The sequence below is a fragment of the Dipteris shenzhenensis genome, chromosome 4 (genome assembly GCF_047967505.1).
Source record: "Dipteris shenzhenensis isolate YYH24624 ecotype China chromosome 4, Dip_SZ_1.0, whole genome shotgun sequence".
NCBI lineage: Eukaryota > Viridiplantae > Streptophyta > Polypodiopsida > Gleicheniales > Dipteridaceae > Dipteris > Dipteris shenzhenensis.
Genome location: NC_141599.1, coordinates 40,138,054 through 40,154,910, shown reverse-complemented (window position 1 = coordinate 40,154,910; position 16,857 = coordinate 40,138,054). Strand labels below are relative to the sequence as shown.

The 16,857-nt window shown below is 40.7% G+C and overlaps 1 protein-coding gene across 2 annotated transcripts; it reads left to right on the top strand.

The window, feature by feature from the left end:
• Positions 1-12,375: 12,375 nt before the first annotated feature.
• On the top strand, positions 12,376-16,574 carry LOC147902853 (pentatricopeptide repeat-containing protein At5g27110-like). Of its 2 annotated transcripts, none has more exons than XM_087373849.1 (3): positions 12,376-12,724; positions 12,885-12,961; positions 13,042-16,574. In XM_087373849.1, exons 1-3 carry the CDS (start codon positions 12,502-12,504, stop codon positions 15,904-15,906), a joined length of 3,165 nt encoding a protein of 1,054 aa, XP_087229975.1. In that variant the 5' UTR covers positions 12,376-12,501; the 3' UTR covers positions 15,907-16,574. The 2 variants fall into 2 exon arrangements, with proteins under 2 accessions (XP_087229975.1, XP_087229974.1); XM_087373848.1 differs by having other exon boundaries at positions 12,885-12,986; positions 13,061-16,574.
• Positions 16,575-16,857: the final 283 nt, after the last annotated feature.

Sequence of the window (16,857 nt, the reverse complement as noted above, 5' to 3'; positions counted from 1 at the left end):
AGGAGAAGTTGGTGTGCTTGTGTCCATCAAGCATCTCAAGAAAAAAGTCTCTACATCAATAAAGGGTAGAAAAAGAGGCTCGGGATTGAGAAATAGTAAAGCTTGTGTTGTAGTTCTCTCCTTCGAGACCTTTCTAGTAGCCTAGATTGTTGGGGTGATCTGTCCTATGGCTTTGATATCCGAGCCACTTGTCCTCACTATAGAAGTGGTGTTTGTGGCTTGAGGAGGGGCTACAAGATTGTGAGTGGGCCACCTTGGTTGGATGCACCTTTTTGGTTGTCATCTTGGCACCGAGCAAGTTTGCTTGGGTGCTCCTTGGCATATTGAGCTGTTGCACCAAGGGCCTAGATCTAACCCAATGTATGTACTTTGCTCCAGGAGGGAGGCATTCTCCTCTTACACTTGGAAAACCTTGAAAGTGGGGGTGACAAGGGATTGTTCCTATTAGATAATCAATGTCGTTGGTGAATTTATCATAAGTTGGGTAGTTCTTATTAATTCTAGGGTTTCCTAATACTAGACGATTACCAAAAAGCAAGCGACAAAAAATGAGTGAGCCAAAAAAAGCGAGCAATACAAAACAATAATAGATTTATAAATCCCCTATTTGAGTAACAAAAAATATAATTTATTCAAAATTCTATATGTTTCCTTAATGCTAGAAGGTTAAATATGCATATAGCTATAGAGTTACTAACACTAATTTCACATCACCCATAAGAGAGTTGGTATGTTTCATTGCTACATCATCGTTAGCATCAAAGATAGACCCTACTGCAATCAAGTTTTCTCTTTCCACCATAGTAATTAAGATCATCAATGCAACCTTCCACACAAGTGGGGTGTTTCCAAGGACTTTGTGAATGGATTAGTCTAGATTCCATGCATATGTAAATAGTTAGCTTTTTAAACTCTATTTACTCTTGGAACAAAACCCATGTTTCTTTGTTACAAACACATCCCTCCTAAATGATTCACTCTTACATCCACTAATCCAACCAATGCAATAAATTGACCACAAATCCATATTTTGGCACATGAAATTTTTCTAGATGATGCAAGAAGGCATGATAATCATCTAAATCATGCCTTGCCATTTGATTTGATATGTAACATGACCCCTTTTGGAATTGTAAATCAAAAGATACAAGGATGTGAAAATGTCATCTTTTGGGCCAAAACAGGGAGCACGTTAATGCGTTCCCTGTTTTGGCCCAAAAAATGACATTTTCACATCCTCAACGCGCTAATGCGCTTCCTGTTTTGGCACAAATGATGACATTTTCACATCCTTGTATCTTTGCAAGTTGTCAAAAGTTGGTTTTTTTTTGCCCAAAAGATAAGTTTTTAATATCCTTACATCTTTTGATTGTCAAATACAAATGGCATGATGTTACACCTCAAATCAAATGACAAGGCATGATTTAGATGAATATCATGCCTTTTTGCATCATCTAGAAAAATTATGTGCATTTGAATATGAATTTTGTGAATTTTTTGCCAATTTGTCGCTCTAAATTTAAAGGAAAGTATCCCATAATAGGGAGGAAAAGAGACTATCTATTTTGGCCCAAAATAGCCAAATTTTAACATCCACTACCTTTTAATTGCACTCAGGGCTTTACTCTTCATTAACCCATAAATGATGTGCAAGCAAGCATGTGTTTGAAATTACCCCTATTCCTACATTTTCACATTTTCTTTGTAATTGTTTAAACCCATGTATGTGTTTACATTTTCAATCTTAAAATTGTGACACTCCATAAATCTACATATATAAATTACATTAAGTTGCTATTTTATAAATCCTCTCATGCACATAAATGGCATGTAAGTCCCCCCATTAAAAAAATACCCCTCAGTGCACTAAAGTGCTATGTCACATGTTTATGAGTGACCCCTCGCGGTAATTGCCAAACCCAAATGGGGTCACACTAAAATAGTCCTTAACTTTGGACTACCCAATTTCAAAAAATCTGACACATAATCCCCCCTTTTAAATAATTCCTACTTCAAGCAATTATTTTATGGGACGCTTAGATTCTTTCTTTGCTTGCTTTATTTTCCTACCACTTAACAAATTATCACCTCGCATTTTTGGGCTCACTCACTTTTTTTCAATTGCTCTATCAACTACCTCCTAATATTACTTTGCCAAAGCCTCATGCTCAGCTTGTAGTTCGGTATGGGCTTCCCACAGGCTATCAAGCTTGGCCTTTCTTCCTATTGGATCATCACCATTACTATGAATCTACTATAAGTTCGATGGTTCTCAGCATTTCTAGAGTTTCTTGAAATTGATTTATCAAAGCCTCATTCTTAGCTTGCAGTTGGGTATGGGCTTCCCATAGGCTATCAAGCTTGGCCTTCATCTGCTTGTGCTCTCCCTCTAGGTATACCACCTCTCATCATAGAATGCATTGACCCACTTGATAAGTTTGTTTTGCTCATGCCTCTTGTGAATGAAGGTTTAGGAAGGAATCCAATGCATAACTAAGTGCTACACTGCGTAAGCAGATTCTATCTTTATCTCAGAGCTCTAACCAATTGGATCCAAGGGCACATGGTTGTCAAAATGGAATAAGGGATCAACATCCTCACTTGGTAGCACATGTCCAAGAGGTGCCAACGAAAGAACTTCTCATGGTGGGTCCAAGTACTAGACTAATGAGTCCTTGGACTTCTTGGTTGTGTTCTTGGCACGTACTTCATCTAGCCCATAGAGTGTTTGATTGTAGCTTTTTTGATCACGTCGATTAGATGTGTTTGATTGTAGCTTTTTTGATCACGTCGATTAGATGTGGCACAAGAGCTTGCTTTGTCACACTCTGTGGAACTTGTCGTGGAACACTCAGACCGAGTAGTTCACTAATTATTTCCTTAACCTTTGGGTTCGGTATGGCTATAATTCTTGGTAATTCACTTGTATCTTTTTCTACTATTGGGTCACCCAAGTGTCCAGTGCATACCTTCTTGTCTTTAGTTTATGGAAAGGGTTGTTCCTCATAACACTTCGCTCATCCTCTTTGATATGCCGTTCGGTGCCCTTTCACCATTTGGGTCTTTCTTATTTGTATGCTGGGCCACCAAGGACTTTGTCACCTTTTCCTCCTTATTGGGTTCCTCCGTCGAGGTTTTTGTTGCTACCTGCTTCTTTGATGAATTGGTGGGCGGTTGCTTGGTTGGTACCTCATTGGCTATCTACTGATGCAAAAATGCATTTTCTTTTAGTCCCTCTGTAGTGGCCTACTCCTGCAAAGATATGGGCTACATTTGCAATATTCCTGGCCCTTCCATCAAACTGCATGGAGATATGATTTGAAATTCTTTTGAAAAATGTCAAGCCAGCTAATTGGGACTTTGTCTTCATAGGCAGACAGGGCCTTTGCAATGTAGGCACGTGGGATATTACGTGTGCTTTTCTTCAGACCTATGTAATTTGACAAGAATCTCAAGAAGGGTGCATCTCCACATTTGTAGCCTTGTTGATCAAGTACCCCTACAAAGGTAACAAGCTTTTCGAAGTGATCAAAGTGGGCATTGCCTAGAACGCGTGTGGCCTTGGGACCACTTAAAGGCATAGGAGGCACCATGAAGAAATTCCCAAGAAAGCTCTTGTTTAGATGACTGTGGTGGTTCTTAATGAGATGAGGTTGTGACCTTCTATTGCATAAGTCTCTAGGAGGTGTTCTACTATGAGAGTGACAGTGCCAATGACAATGTAGGAGAAGGAAATGACTATGGGGGGGGACGTGGAAGAGAATAAGGGCATGAAGGTCTTACTTGAATAGAAAACATAGTAAAGGGACATCAAGAAAAGGAATTTGAAGTGCCATTTTGGCCTACATCATCAACAAGTCATTGGAAGGGGTGCATTGTCAGATTAACTATTGCATGTGATGCATCCTTTGAAGTGATCTTCATGTTCATCCAATGATAAATCCTAGTCAAGTTTCAATTAAGAGATTCTTTACTAGATCATAGTTTATCATGCATTGCCAATTTGCACACTGTGACCAAGCAAGTTAATGCTCAATATGGTTTCACTTAGCTTTTGTTGAAGAGTTTGGGTATCACCTAGTCTTGTATATTTACTAGTTGTACTATATCATTATTGAAGACCTCGATGTATTGAAGACCTCGGTGAGTTCATAGGGCCCATTCCATCCAAGATTAGGATTGGTCTTAATTGGCCCTAGTTTGCCACCATCCACCACAAACAACAAAATGTAAGTCCTTGGTAGAAAGGTAGGCTTCAACATTGGTGTATAGTTGTTATCCATGTCATCCTACCACAATCTACACAAACCTATCATTGATGGATAACATTAGTAAAGCAGCATACATGCAAACTTCCATAACTTGGTATTTCTATCCATCATTCTTATTTCTTCTTTTCTTTTTTATTTCCCCAACAAATGTTTATTCAATATTCATAGAGTGTCTCCACAGTTCATCATTATCCCTAACATTTCATCGAGCACCTATTTCCCACTATTAGTATTGGGAGAAATAGGGCATAGATTAAACCACAGTTGGTGAACATATTCAAAACTTCCATAAACAGAAGATCCTATTATTTTGGCCTAATAGCCAACTGGGGTAACAAGTCAACATATGATAATGGTGTATAAAACAACTTCTTTTCTTCTTTCTTAAATTCTTACATTACTGACAAATTGTTAATATTCCAAGAGAAAGAATCCATAGGTATAATCAAGACCAGTTTCCTGTTTTATTACTCAAACCATTGTAATGTGCACATAATATCATGGCCCTTACTAATTCCTATGAGTCAGATCCCATCAAAGATGTAATGGTACTTCTAGTTATCACTTGTTTGAGGGATAATATCAATCATTAGCTACTCAAGTTTGGCTCTAATGGCCCACATCGAAACTATGCTAGGCCTGTATATAGACCTGAAGACAAGTTTTCTACATTACAACCAATCCGCAAATCATCATCCAAGGGTTAGTAGTCTTTGTATAACTTTGTACTTCAACATAGGCAATATTGCCAGACGACAATGATTAACTCTAGTTTGGGGCATATTGCCTTAGTGCAATTGAGGGGCCAAGTAGCCAGCATCCTTCTCTCTCTCCCTAGGCGATATCTGTCCATTGTTGGGGTATCCATAGTTGCTTGGCACACTTCTAAGAAGGGAAACAACTAGTAGCACTTTGTGGGTATGTGGAGACTGGCTAGTAATCTACATAAAGTGTTCTGCAATGATCTTTATCCCCCTTGACTAAATCAAGCCATCCTTGGGGAATCAGAGTTATCCTTGGGGAATTAGAGTTAGGTTCATGTCTTATGAGACTTAATTTGTGTGCTACTAAGGAGGGAAAGGCCCAAATTGTGAAGTCTATCTTGGAAAACATGCCTATGTGGTGCTTGCTCTAGGGATGTGATGCCAATTTGTGCTTCTTTCTTGGTCATAGGGGAGGTGGATAGTTGTGACCTTTAATGGTGCTTTGGAATTTTTGGGCCACGTTGATAGTATACAGTTAACCAATTAGGCCAACTACTCATTTGTTCCTCATGGTCAATCTAGGTCTATGGTTGCCCATTACGATGCCCATTGAAGTCCTCCCCATCGACCTATCAAATACCCTTTGTGTCTCACTATGTTTCTACAATGGACCACCATGTAAAACAAGGTACTCTAATCCTTGGGTGGGTATTGGGTATCCAATGCAATGCTGCTATAGCATCCCTAATTTTCCTCCCTTCCAATATTCCTAATTTATCATAATACAACCACTTCTAAGCAATATCTCAAATCTCTTATAAGGCTAATGCTTTGTCCTCTGCTCTATTATTTCTTTATTGAATCATATGCTTGTGCTAAGTGTGGATGAGTATTCAACTACTCTTTTCCCATGGTGCAATTGGGGTTTAAACAAAGGGTCATTCACATATGGAGGCCTTTCTTTCTATACAAAGAACATGGTTTTATTGGTGAATTAAGTATTTCACATATACAAGCCTATAGTTAATGTAAAATATACATATATCCATATATATCGGCCTATTAATCCCCAATTGTCATCTAGGTATCTTTAGCATGTATTATCATGAAGGTGGACTTCCTTTCATGTGCCCTAGTGCTTGGTATATCACTTAGTCAAACTTATCCTAGTATTGCCCCCTATTTATAGGTCCTATGATAAATAGGTGGGCTTAAGCTTAGTGCTATCATGACTCAAGTGAGGATGTCCAAGGCAATATATTAGAGCTATCCTTGTACAAATGGAGGGATAAAATATGTGTCCTATTTCTCCCAGTATTCCATATTTTAGAGCAAAAAAGGAGGCCCATGCGAGAGGTTAGTGGACTACAATCATGCTATCCAATCAGGGGATACATTTGTGCTCATAAGCAACTTGGGTCCATATTTTTTACTCTCCTTTGCATATGTCCCTGATTTATCATGGCTTAAGGGCTCGTGTATGTGTGTGTGTGTGTGTGTGTGTGTGAATCTTTTAAGAAATGGAAAGCTTTGGCTAAGAATGAGGCAAGGAAAGAATTTGAAGGCTCTTAGATGTGATTATGGAGGGAGATTGGAGGTGAATAATGTAGTACAGAGTTTGATAATTATTGTTCATACAATGGAATTTGTAGAGAGAAGACAACTCCAAGAATGCCACAAACAAATCTTGTGTTAGAGAGGATGAACATAACAACCAATGGAGCATGTAAGGAGCATGCAAGGCTGCCCTTACAGCTTTGGGATGAAGTTGTGAATATAGCTGTTTACTTGATAAACAAATCGCCTTCAGGTTCCTTAGATGGTGGCATTCCAAAAGAAGCATGGACAGGTAAATCTTTTTTGAAGGTTTTTGGTTGTGAAGCATTTATCCATGTTGATAAGGAATTGAGAACAAAGCTTGAGGTAAAATCCAAGAAGTGCATCTTTATTGGATATGGAGATAGTGAGTTTAGTTATCATCTATGGGATTATGAAAGTAACAAAATCATTAGAAGCAAGGATGTTGTATTCAATGAGAATATGATGTATAAAGAGCACTTGCAGAAAAGAAAGAAAGAAAATGTAGACAAAGAATGCACAATTCTTGATGAAATCACAGGAGATGAATTTCCAAAGGTTGCAAAAAATAAGAATGACTAGCAGCAGCAGTAGCAAGAACCTCAAATTTCTCTAGATGCACTTAGAAAGTCTATGAGGGTAAGTAGACCACCTGAGCAATTTTCTCCTTCTTTCAATTATGTTTTGTTGACTGATTCTGGTGAACTAGAAACGTATGAAGAAGCAATGCAAGTAGGATCTAGAAAGGAGTGGGAGTCAGGCATGGAAGAACAATGGACTCTTTACCAAACCTAGGATTTGGTCGCTTGCCTGTGGGAAAAATAGCATTGCAAAATAAATGGGTTTGCATGTGAAGGAAGAAGATGGAGGAAAAAGGCAAGGCTTGTTGTAAAGGGGTTTTGCACAGAAGAAAGGTATAGACTTTGATGAAATATTCTCTCATATTATTAAAATGACTTCAATCAGAACTATTTGTGGCTGTAGAAGACTTACATCTTGAACAATAAGATGTAGAGGAAGAGATTTATATGCAGCAGCAGCCATAGGGATATGAGGTCAAAGGAAAGGAGGAATTGGTATGTAGGTTGAAGAAAAGTCTCTGTGGTTTAAAGCAAGCTTCAAGCCAGTGGTATTTGAAGTTTGACAAGTTTATGGCAGAACAAGGTTAAGTAGATGTCATTCAGACGATTGTGTTTATTCTCAGAAACTAGACAATGACACAAATACATGATCTGGCTATTGTATGTTAATGACATGCTTATTGCAGGCTCTAACATGTAGGATATAAATGTGCTCAAGAGGAAGTTGGAAATTACTTTTGCAATGAAGGATTAGGGTGCTACAAAGCAAATCCTTGGCATGAGAATAACAAGAGATAGTAAAAACCGCAAGTTGACATTGTCTGAGAGTGAGTACATTAAAAAGGTATTGGAAAGGTTTGAAATGTAAAATGCAAAACCTATTTTTACACCTTTGTCCAATCATTTCAAATTATGCAAGGCTATGTGTCCCAAGACACATGAGGAGATTAACTATATGTCAATGGTTTTCCATATGCATAAGCAATTGGTAGCTTGATGTATGCAATGGTATGCACAAGGCCAGATATTACAATACAGTGGGAGTTGTGAGTAGATTTATCAATAATCTAGGTAAAGAATATTGGATGGCCGTAAAGTGGATTCTCAGATATTTGAGAGGTATGACTGCTCATGCATTATGTTTTAAGGGTTCAAACATTTCTGTACAAGGATAATGTGCATCAAAGTCCTTTGTTGTCTTTTGTTCAAGAATGTTGAAAGCCACTTATGCTTCCAAACATAGTCGTATTGTTCCTAGTGCCTTTCTATCAAGAAACTCCCAGTCTTTGGTTGACATACTCACAAGCTTCTTTGTGATCCCACCTAATGACAAGAAAAGGTCCTTCCAGTATAGATAATCCTCATCTGCATCTTCCAATGCTGGTAGTTTTTGCCATTGAACTTCTCAAAATTTAACTTGCCTTTTTTCGTCATTACTCCCACTTGAGCCAGCAGCCTCCTTCCTAACAAGTCAATGGACATTGCTCAAACAAAGGCTTTGATACTAGTTGTTAGGACCCCCCTTGGAACCCCTCGACGACAGTACTAGGGGGCGGTTGCCCGCCCCTTTCATGGAATGGGTATAAACAAGCCTAGATCCAAAACACGACAAAAAAGAAATCTCTGAAAAAGGATCAAGCTCCACATACAACAAGATAGGCACCTGCATTCAATAGAAGGGGTTTTATTTTCTTGTGGAGCTATAGAAAGAATACATACTTTAGGGGTTTATATATATCACATGATCACATGCATGTGCTATATGGGTTTTTTACACAGTGAACGTGTTGGGTTTTTGCTTAATTTCATTTCCATTTCATGAAAGGCATGTAAGAAGACTGTAGTGGGCGTTGGCTTGTTGGCTAAGGAATATTGTTCACAAAAAATGATTTCAATAGCAAATACAAAAGCCTTACATGTTGAAGACTTCAAGTTCATAACTTAATTCATAGATTGACAAGAAATAAGAAGTTTAAGAACCTTTGGTTGCAAAACTACACCTTGAAAAGATTTGAACATGCAAGGTCAAAACATTCAATGATTAATAGTTGCCCTTAACACTAGGCAGAGAGTCAAAAAACAAAAATTCCTTGCAATTAATTATATGTGGATAATAGGAAGAGAAAATGCATAAAGGTATGTGTCATTAAGAGCCCCATCAAAGCATATGATGACAAATAGCTTGCATTGGAATCCCTAAGTTGTCATATAGAATATATTTTAAAGATAGCCACAAATCCGAATTAACTTAAAAAACCTTCTGGTAGTTTGATTCAAACACTTGATGGGATTTGTCTTACAAAACTCCCTTAACAAAACTCCAAGAATGCTTTAATACAAGGCTAAAACTTGAAGAAAACCTGAAAACAGGTCACGAAAAAAACAATTACTACATTGAAGATGCACATCGCATACTACAAAATTAGGGGAAAACAGTTACACTTGCAAAATTAAATATACTTACTAAGAGGGACTTTTGTTCTACAAGGTACCATAATATATGCCTAGTAATCTTTGAGGTATCATTCCATGTCTCAAGATTACCTCCGAAAAATTGAATTCTTACACAAGTGGATCCTCAATGGATACATGCATTAATGCCTCTAAGTTTTTGTCTCAAACTTATTTCCATGGCGAGTATGATTATGTTTTGCATGTAAAAGCCCCTCTCGGACATAGGTGTACTCAAACATTATATAATGCAACCTAACTCAAAGTTATCAGCATAGGATAGGCTCCATGAAGCACATCATTAATGCTCACATGAGTCCATGTATCTTTGAATGATAAACTTTTCTAGTGCAGAGACCGCTGCACTTTGAATATCTAAAATTCTCTTCTCAAAGATTTGCCTTCCACAAAGTTCTCCATTGACTGTTTATTTGGATCTCCATAAATTAATGAAAGCATCTACATCTTCACCTCCATAGTACTTTTAGTGTTGGTGAGATGGAAAAGACATGAGGATGAGTCCACGTATCTTTGAATGATCAACTTTTCTAGTGCAATGACCGTTGCACTTTGAATATCTAAAATCTCTTCTCAAAGATCTGCCTTCCACAAAGTTCTCCATTGACTATTTATGGAGATCCACATAAATTAACGAAAGCATCTACATCTTCACCTCCATAGTACTTCTAGTGTTGGTGAGATGGAAAAGATAATGAGCATAGTATTTTAAAGCTACTCAAAATAGTGTTATAAGCAAATGTCTCTCTTAGTGCCTCCAATATTAGAGAACAATATTCTTTCTGGAATTCTATAACAACCAATAAATCAAATCCTATAGCACACCTTCGTATGAAAGAAATCTACTTTCACTACTTATTGTCTTGAAGGCTGCAAGGTATCCAAATTTTGAGCAATATTTAAAATTAAAAGGAAAACCCTTTCTACCATGTCATCATGTCTACACCTTTGTCTACCATGAACTCCATTTCTATTGTTGTCTTTTTACCAAACAATTGTTACATCTACAATATCATTTTGAAAAACATAACTTCGGTTAACCATCGAACTTTGTGAATGTTTTTAATATTTTTAACTCCTCCTTAATCATTCTTCTTGTGCTCTTATTCAAGAGCATTCCAACATCATTTAAAGTTGAGTCAATCTTCCAAGAAAATTCACTTTGCTTCAATGCATCACATAAGTATGTTCAATGTGCAACACAATGAATAGAAGTAAAAAAAGGACTTTACTTCTTGTAGCAAGGCATTTCTCATTTCCAACTAGGGCTTAGGCACCATTAGACCCAAAGCCCACCATTTTGAACACATCATTCTCACAGCACGTGAAGCGTTCTTTAAACCATCCCTGCAAATCCTCCTTCGATTTATCCTACACATCCACTAATCCCATGCCTGAAACATGTGGCTCATGGCTCGATATATAGCTTCTACATAAGATGAGGTGTTTTACCATTAATGCATCAGTTGACTCATCCATGTAAATTCCATTATAAAACACCGTGTCTCAATCAAACCCATAATCCGAGGTGTTAGGTGGTTAATCTCTCACCTTTATTCTTGATATCCTATGTTTGTGCATAGATTAATCAATTCTAAGCTTAGGCTAAACTTTTACACCTATGTCTAAGAGGTTTTGATTTTTGCTTTTAAAATTCACATTACATATCAATGGGAGAAGGGTACACATTACTTCCCCAAAGGTTCAATAAAAGACTCGAATCCTTGATCTTCTATTTTACAAACATGACTCCGTACCACTTAAGCTGTAAAGCACTATCATATGCCTATTGGGAACCATATAATTTTTAAATGAACCCTTTGCCCCATCCCTAATCTCATGCCTCCTGGATCGTTAATGCCCCCTTTTGTTAATGTTAGGGTCACTCCAGCAATGCCAAGCTTCCTGACTGGCGGTTAGCCCATCACACACTGAACGCCCAATGGGCACTTCAAAATTTTAATGCGAATTTGGGCGGGGAGTGTGTGCAACCCACCCATCCCGTTTATTTGGATGCGTAGCTTCTGGCGGTCTTTAAATAGCCATAAACTAGGTTCACACCACTCGGTGGCCATCCTTTAAAAGGTAGTGTTGTGAAGGGCTATCGTCCTAGTTGGCCCAATAGGAGGGATGGGGGCCCATACACTGACACAAAAGATTTGTGGAGGCCACCTGCTCCATGGCTAACTCCTCCAACCACTACATGATTGGCCCATTTCATCTCCTCTAACCACTATACCAATCACACATTAGTGACACAAATTAGCAGCTGATTGGTGTGAACCACCACAACTAGCGACCATCCTTCAATTCTTTGTCCTCCTCCATGGGCGCTTAAACGGGTGGTTGAAACCCACCGATAGTCTCGAAACACCCAAAAATTGACATGGCAATAGGACCGAGTGAAGTGGCACTAGCCTATAGTGAGATGGCGAATTGCAAGAGGCATAGTTAATGCTTGGAGCTAGTAGGCTAGTCTTATTTTAAATAAACTAGCGTAATAGTCGGCCAAGTAGCTAATAAGGCCCTTCACACACCAAAGAGTGCTTGCCCATCATAAATGGGGGGAGCCAAGTCAGGATGCTCCACGCCACTTTTTATGAGCAGCCACCGATAGTATTGTGCGAATAGTGGTCATTCTGGCAGTCGGAGCGAAAGATTCCTGAATTTTTCAACCAATCAGATTCAAGTATAGGATCATTTCCCATTAAATGCTCCCTTTCTATAAAGATTCTGGCTTGGGCTGTGTGTAACCCTCCTGCCCATTGAAGACTCTCCAAAGCTTTCTTGGCTGGCCACAAGCTGGGCAACTCTGAGGGTGGTTACACAGAGCCAAACGGTGCCCAAGTGGAAAATCGACTAACCCATCAGTTTGTGCTTCCTCGAGTTCTACTCGCGATGATGATGAATATATCTGCGACAGATCCCTGTCATGCATTAGACTCAACTGCCACGAAACCTCTTAGCCTTAGCATCGCTCAGGTTCATGGTCCGGGTTTCACTCTTAGCGGAGATCCACAGTCCTACTGGTTCGCAGCTCATCTGTGTAGGCAATCAAGCCCTCACCTTCCGAAGGCTTCCCCCGAGGACAGTGCAGCGGTGGTGGAATGTCCGCGTTCAGGTACTGTCGTTTTCTACTGTATTCTTGTGATGAGCAGTTTTTTTATTCGTCTTCCCGTGGGTGATATAGTTCGGGAATAAGGACGGCTGTCCTTATTTTAACCAATTGGGGAGAAAAGACTGCTGCCAACCACTCCTGGCATTATGTTCATGCTTTGCAGCTATGTCAGGGACCGAGCACTTATCGAAGGAGTGCTTGGCGAATCCCTCACAGTGGTGGGACAACCAAGCGAGCAAAGTAAGCGTGAGACGAATCTGCACAGGTAAATCTGTAATATTGGCTAGGCTGACAAGTCTCTTGTGGATCTTTAACAACAGAACAATCCAAAATCTCCAGACTTCACGCATAAAACTACCGAGGGTTCACTATGGATGAACGGCTGCTACAATCGAGGTTGGGTTGAAGACATGCTAGACAAAAAGCCCAAAGCATCCCCTGGTCAGGCCCAAGAGCGTGGCTTGATGGAGGATTGTGGCAAGGCTGGAGTAAAGGCCAATTTCTCTAGAGCACAAGAACTGCACGAGAAGAGTGGCTGGGAAACACTCAGCTTAGAGGAGGCACTCACGTCTATGGAACGGATGCCCCGGCCGCCTTCAGTTCAAAACCTTACATGCATCTTGCATAAGTGCAGAACAAAGAAAAATCTAGCGTATACCAAGCGATTGTATGCCTATCTGTGCAAAAACAGGCTGGAAGATCATAGATCTCTTGGGAATTACGTCGTCCCAATGTTGGTACAAGTTGGAAGCACGTCGGATGCTCAGCAAGTTTTTAACAAGTTGGCTGAACGGAATGAGTATTCCTGGAGTTCTCTCATCTGGGGTTATATTCAATTTGGGGATTCCAAGCATGCCCTCAACCTCTACCAGCAAATGCAAGAGGAATTTGTACAACCTAGCAAGTATACCTTCATTGCCGTCCTGAAGGCTTGCGCTAGACTGAAAGATGCAAAAAGAGGTCAACAAATACACGCGGAGATATCTAGGAAGGGGCTAGAAACGGATCGTGCTGTTTGCAACACCTTGGTGGATATGTATGCCAAATGTGGCTCATTTGCAGAAGCACGGGAAGCACTTGACAAGCTGCCAGCTCGAGACGAGGTCTCGTGGAATGCATTGATTGCAGGATATGCCCAGCATGGGTATGGTGAGGAAGCACTGAACTGTCTCGAACAGATGCAATGGGAGGGTGTCTTTCCAAATGCTGTTACATTTGTTTGCAGCTTGAAAGCATGTGGCAGCAGAGGAGTGATCGACAGCGGCCGAGAAATACATGCCGAGATAGCGAGAAAGGGGCTGGAAAGAGATCTTGTCATTGGCAACACCTTGGTGGATATGTATGCCAAATGTGGCTCACTTGTGGGAGCACAGGAAGCATTTGACAAGCTCTCAGTTCGAGATGAGGTCTCATGGAATGCACTGATCACAGGATATGTCCAGCAGGGGCTTGGTGAGAAAGTGCTGAACTGTCTTGAAAAAATGCAACTGGAGGGCCTCTACCCAAATGCTGTTACATTTGTTTGCAGCTTGAAAGCTTGTAGCAGCAAAGGAACAATAGACAAGGGCAGAGAAATACACGCCAAGATAGTCAGAAAGGGGCTGGAAACAGATCTTGTTATTGGCAACAGCTTGGTGGATATGTATGCCAAATGTGGCTCACTTGCAGAAGCACAGGAAGCGTTTGACCAGCTTCCAGTACGAGACGAAGTCTCCTGGACTGCATTGATTGCAATGTATGCTGAGCGGGGGCTTGGTGAGGGGGCACTGAACTGTCTCAAACAGATGCAACTGGAGGGTCTCTCTCCAAATGCTGTCACATTTGTTTGCAGCTTGAAGGCTTGTGGCAGCATAGGAGCGATAGACACGGGCCAAGAAATACACGCCAAGATAGCCAGGAAGGGGCTGGAAAGAGATCTTGTTGTTGGCAATACTTTGGTGGATATGTATGCCAAATGTGGCTCGCTTGTGGAAGCACGGGAAGCATTTAACAAGCTGCCAGTCCGAGATGAGGTCTCGTGGACTGTACTGATGGCAGGGTATGCCGAGCAGGGGCTTGGTGAGGAAGGGCTGGACTGTCTCGAACAGATGCAACTGGAGGGTCTCTCTCCAACTGCTGTCACATTTATTTGCAGCCTGAAGGCTTGTGGCTGCATAGGAGCGATAGACCAGGGCCGAGAAATACACGCTGAGATAGCCAGGGGGGGGCGGGAAACAGATCTTGTCATTAGCAACACTTTGGTGGATATGTATGCCAAATGTGGCTCACTTGTGGAAGCACAGGAAGCGTTTGACAAGTTGTTAGTTCGAGACGAGGTCTCATGGAATGCAATGATGGCAGGATATGCCGAGCATGGGCTTGGTGAGGAAGCGCTCAACTGTCTCGAGCAAATGCAACTGGAGGGTCTCTCTCCAAACGTCGTCACATTTATTTGCAACCTGAAAGCTTGTGGCAGCATAGGAGCGACAGACAAGGGCCGAGAAATGCATGCCAAGATAGCCAAGGAGGGGTTGGAAACAGATCTTGCTGCTGGCAACACCTTGGTGGATATGTATGCCAAATGTGGCTCGCTTGCAGAAGCACGGGAAGCATTCGACAAGCTGCCAGTTCGAGATGAGGTCTCATGGAATGCACTGATTGGAGGATATGCCCAGCATGGAGAAAGTGAAATGGTTTTCCATATGCTTGACAGAATGAGAGGAGAACATATAAAACCAAACGGGGTCACCTTCTCTATTGTCCTTAATGTATGCAGCCACATGGGTCTAGTGGTTAAGGGCCAGAGTTACTTTCAGGCCATGAGCAGAGACTATGGCATCACTCCAACTATTGAGCACCACAGTTGCATAATTGATCTCTTTGGCCGTGCAGGCAAATTAGACGAGGCAGTAGCGATGGTGAAGAAGATACCTTTCCTTCCTAATCCTGTAGTGTGGCTGATGGTATTGGGCGCTTGTCGAAAGTGGGGTAATGTGGAGCTTGGAAGACTGGCATTTGAACATGCAGTGCAGTTGGATGAAAAGGATCCTTCACCTTATGTCTTGATGTCTAACATCTATGCAGATGTTCACATGCAGGAGGAAGAGAAGAAGCTGGAGGCAATGAGAGTGAAAAAACAAGGAAACAAGAACCCAGGACAGAGTTGGTGGCTGACAATAGTGGAATTGGGCATTCAAGTTTGGTAGGGGATTGAAGACATTCAAACAAAAATATACATAGAAGTTCTTTCTCTCAAAATGAGACGAAGGGTATGTCCCAGATTTGCATTGGTGTGTCACGAGACATGTCCCATTGATGCAAAGAAAGGTGGGTTACATACCTGCTGGCGGGTTTGTGATGATTGTCCTGTGGCCATGACACTGATATCAAAGAGAGAGCAGCGATGTATGCTCGTTAGAGAGACAGACTGCTTTCATGTCTTAAATGAAGGGAAGCGTTCTTGTGGGAACTATTGGTGATGCTAGTGCATGTGCAGTAGCTTAAGGTGTTCTGCTAGAGGAAAGATAGGTGAGGTGTATTCAGAGGAGGATGAAAGTGAGTCAGTTCAGAATTTGTGTTACTATGGAGTTTCCTTTTCAAGATGGTGAATCTCGTGCTGAAGACAAGGTGGTCAAAAGTGAACCTGGAATTTCTAGAAATGAAGTCGCCAAGTGCCCACTCCAAGCCTATTTGATAGTCCAAAGAAAGGGAACCTATGCCTACCATAAGACCACCCTAGGTAATTTGAGGTACTTCATCGAGGAAGTGCTTGAACTGTATGAGTTGCGCCCTCTTATGAGCCAATAAGCATTAGAAGCCATGTAGCCATTCACAACAAACAAAACGGCTTTGTAGTTTTAAGTACCGACACAAACACAATTTGGTTTCTTCAACACTTATATTTTCCAATGATATCGGCATGTTTTTCAACATAATAATTCATCAAACTTGCATTATTGTGTTGTTTAGATTTACAAGAGAGGTGTGTTCAATTGATGACAACTTCAACATTTCCAATTCAAAGATCTCTAGGCTCAAGTGTAACTTTCCTAAGGAGTCATTATGGATAGACGGAGAGTACACTCTAGGTCGGGTTAAAGACATGCTAGAGAACAAGCCCAGAGCATCCATTGGTCAAGTCCAAAATTGGCTTGGTG

Bases quoted from the DNA above. Each gene is read 5' to 3' on its own strand.
- LOC147902853 (XM_087373848.1), top strand. From the start codon at position 12,502: ATGATGATGAATATATCTGCGACAGATCCCTGTCATGCATTAGACTCA. The intron at 12,725-12,884 runs GTACTGTCGTTT...CATGCTTTGCAG, and splicing joins GGTGGAATGTCCGCGTTCAG to CTATGTCAGGGACCGAGCAC. The intron at 12,987-13,060 runs GTAAATCTGTAA...CAAAATCTCCAG, and splicing joins CGTGAGACGAATCTGCACAG to ACTTCACGCATAAAACTACC.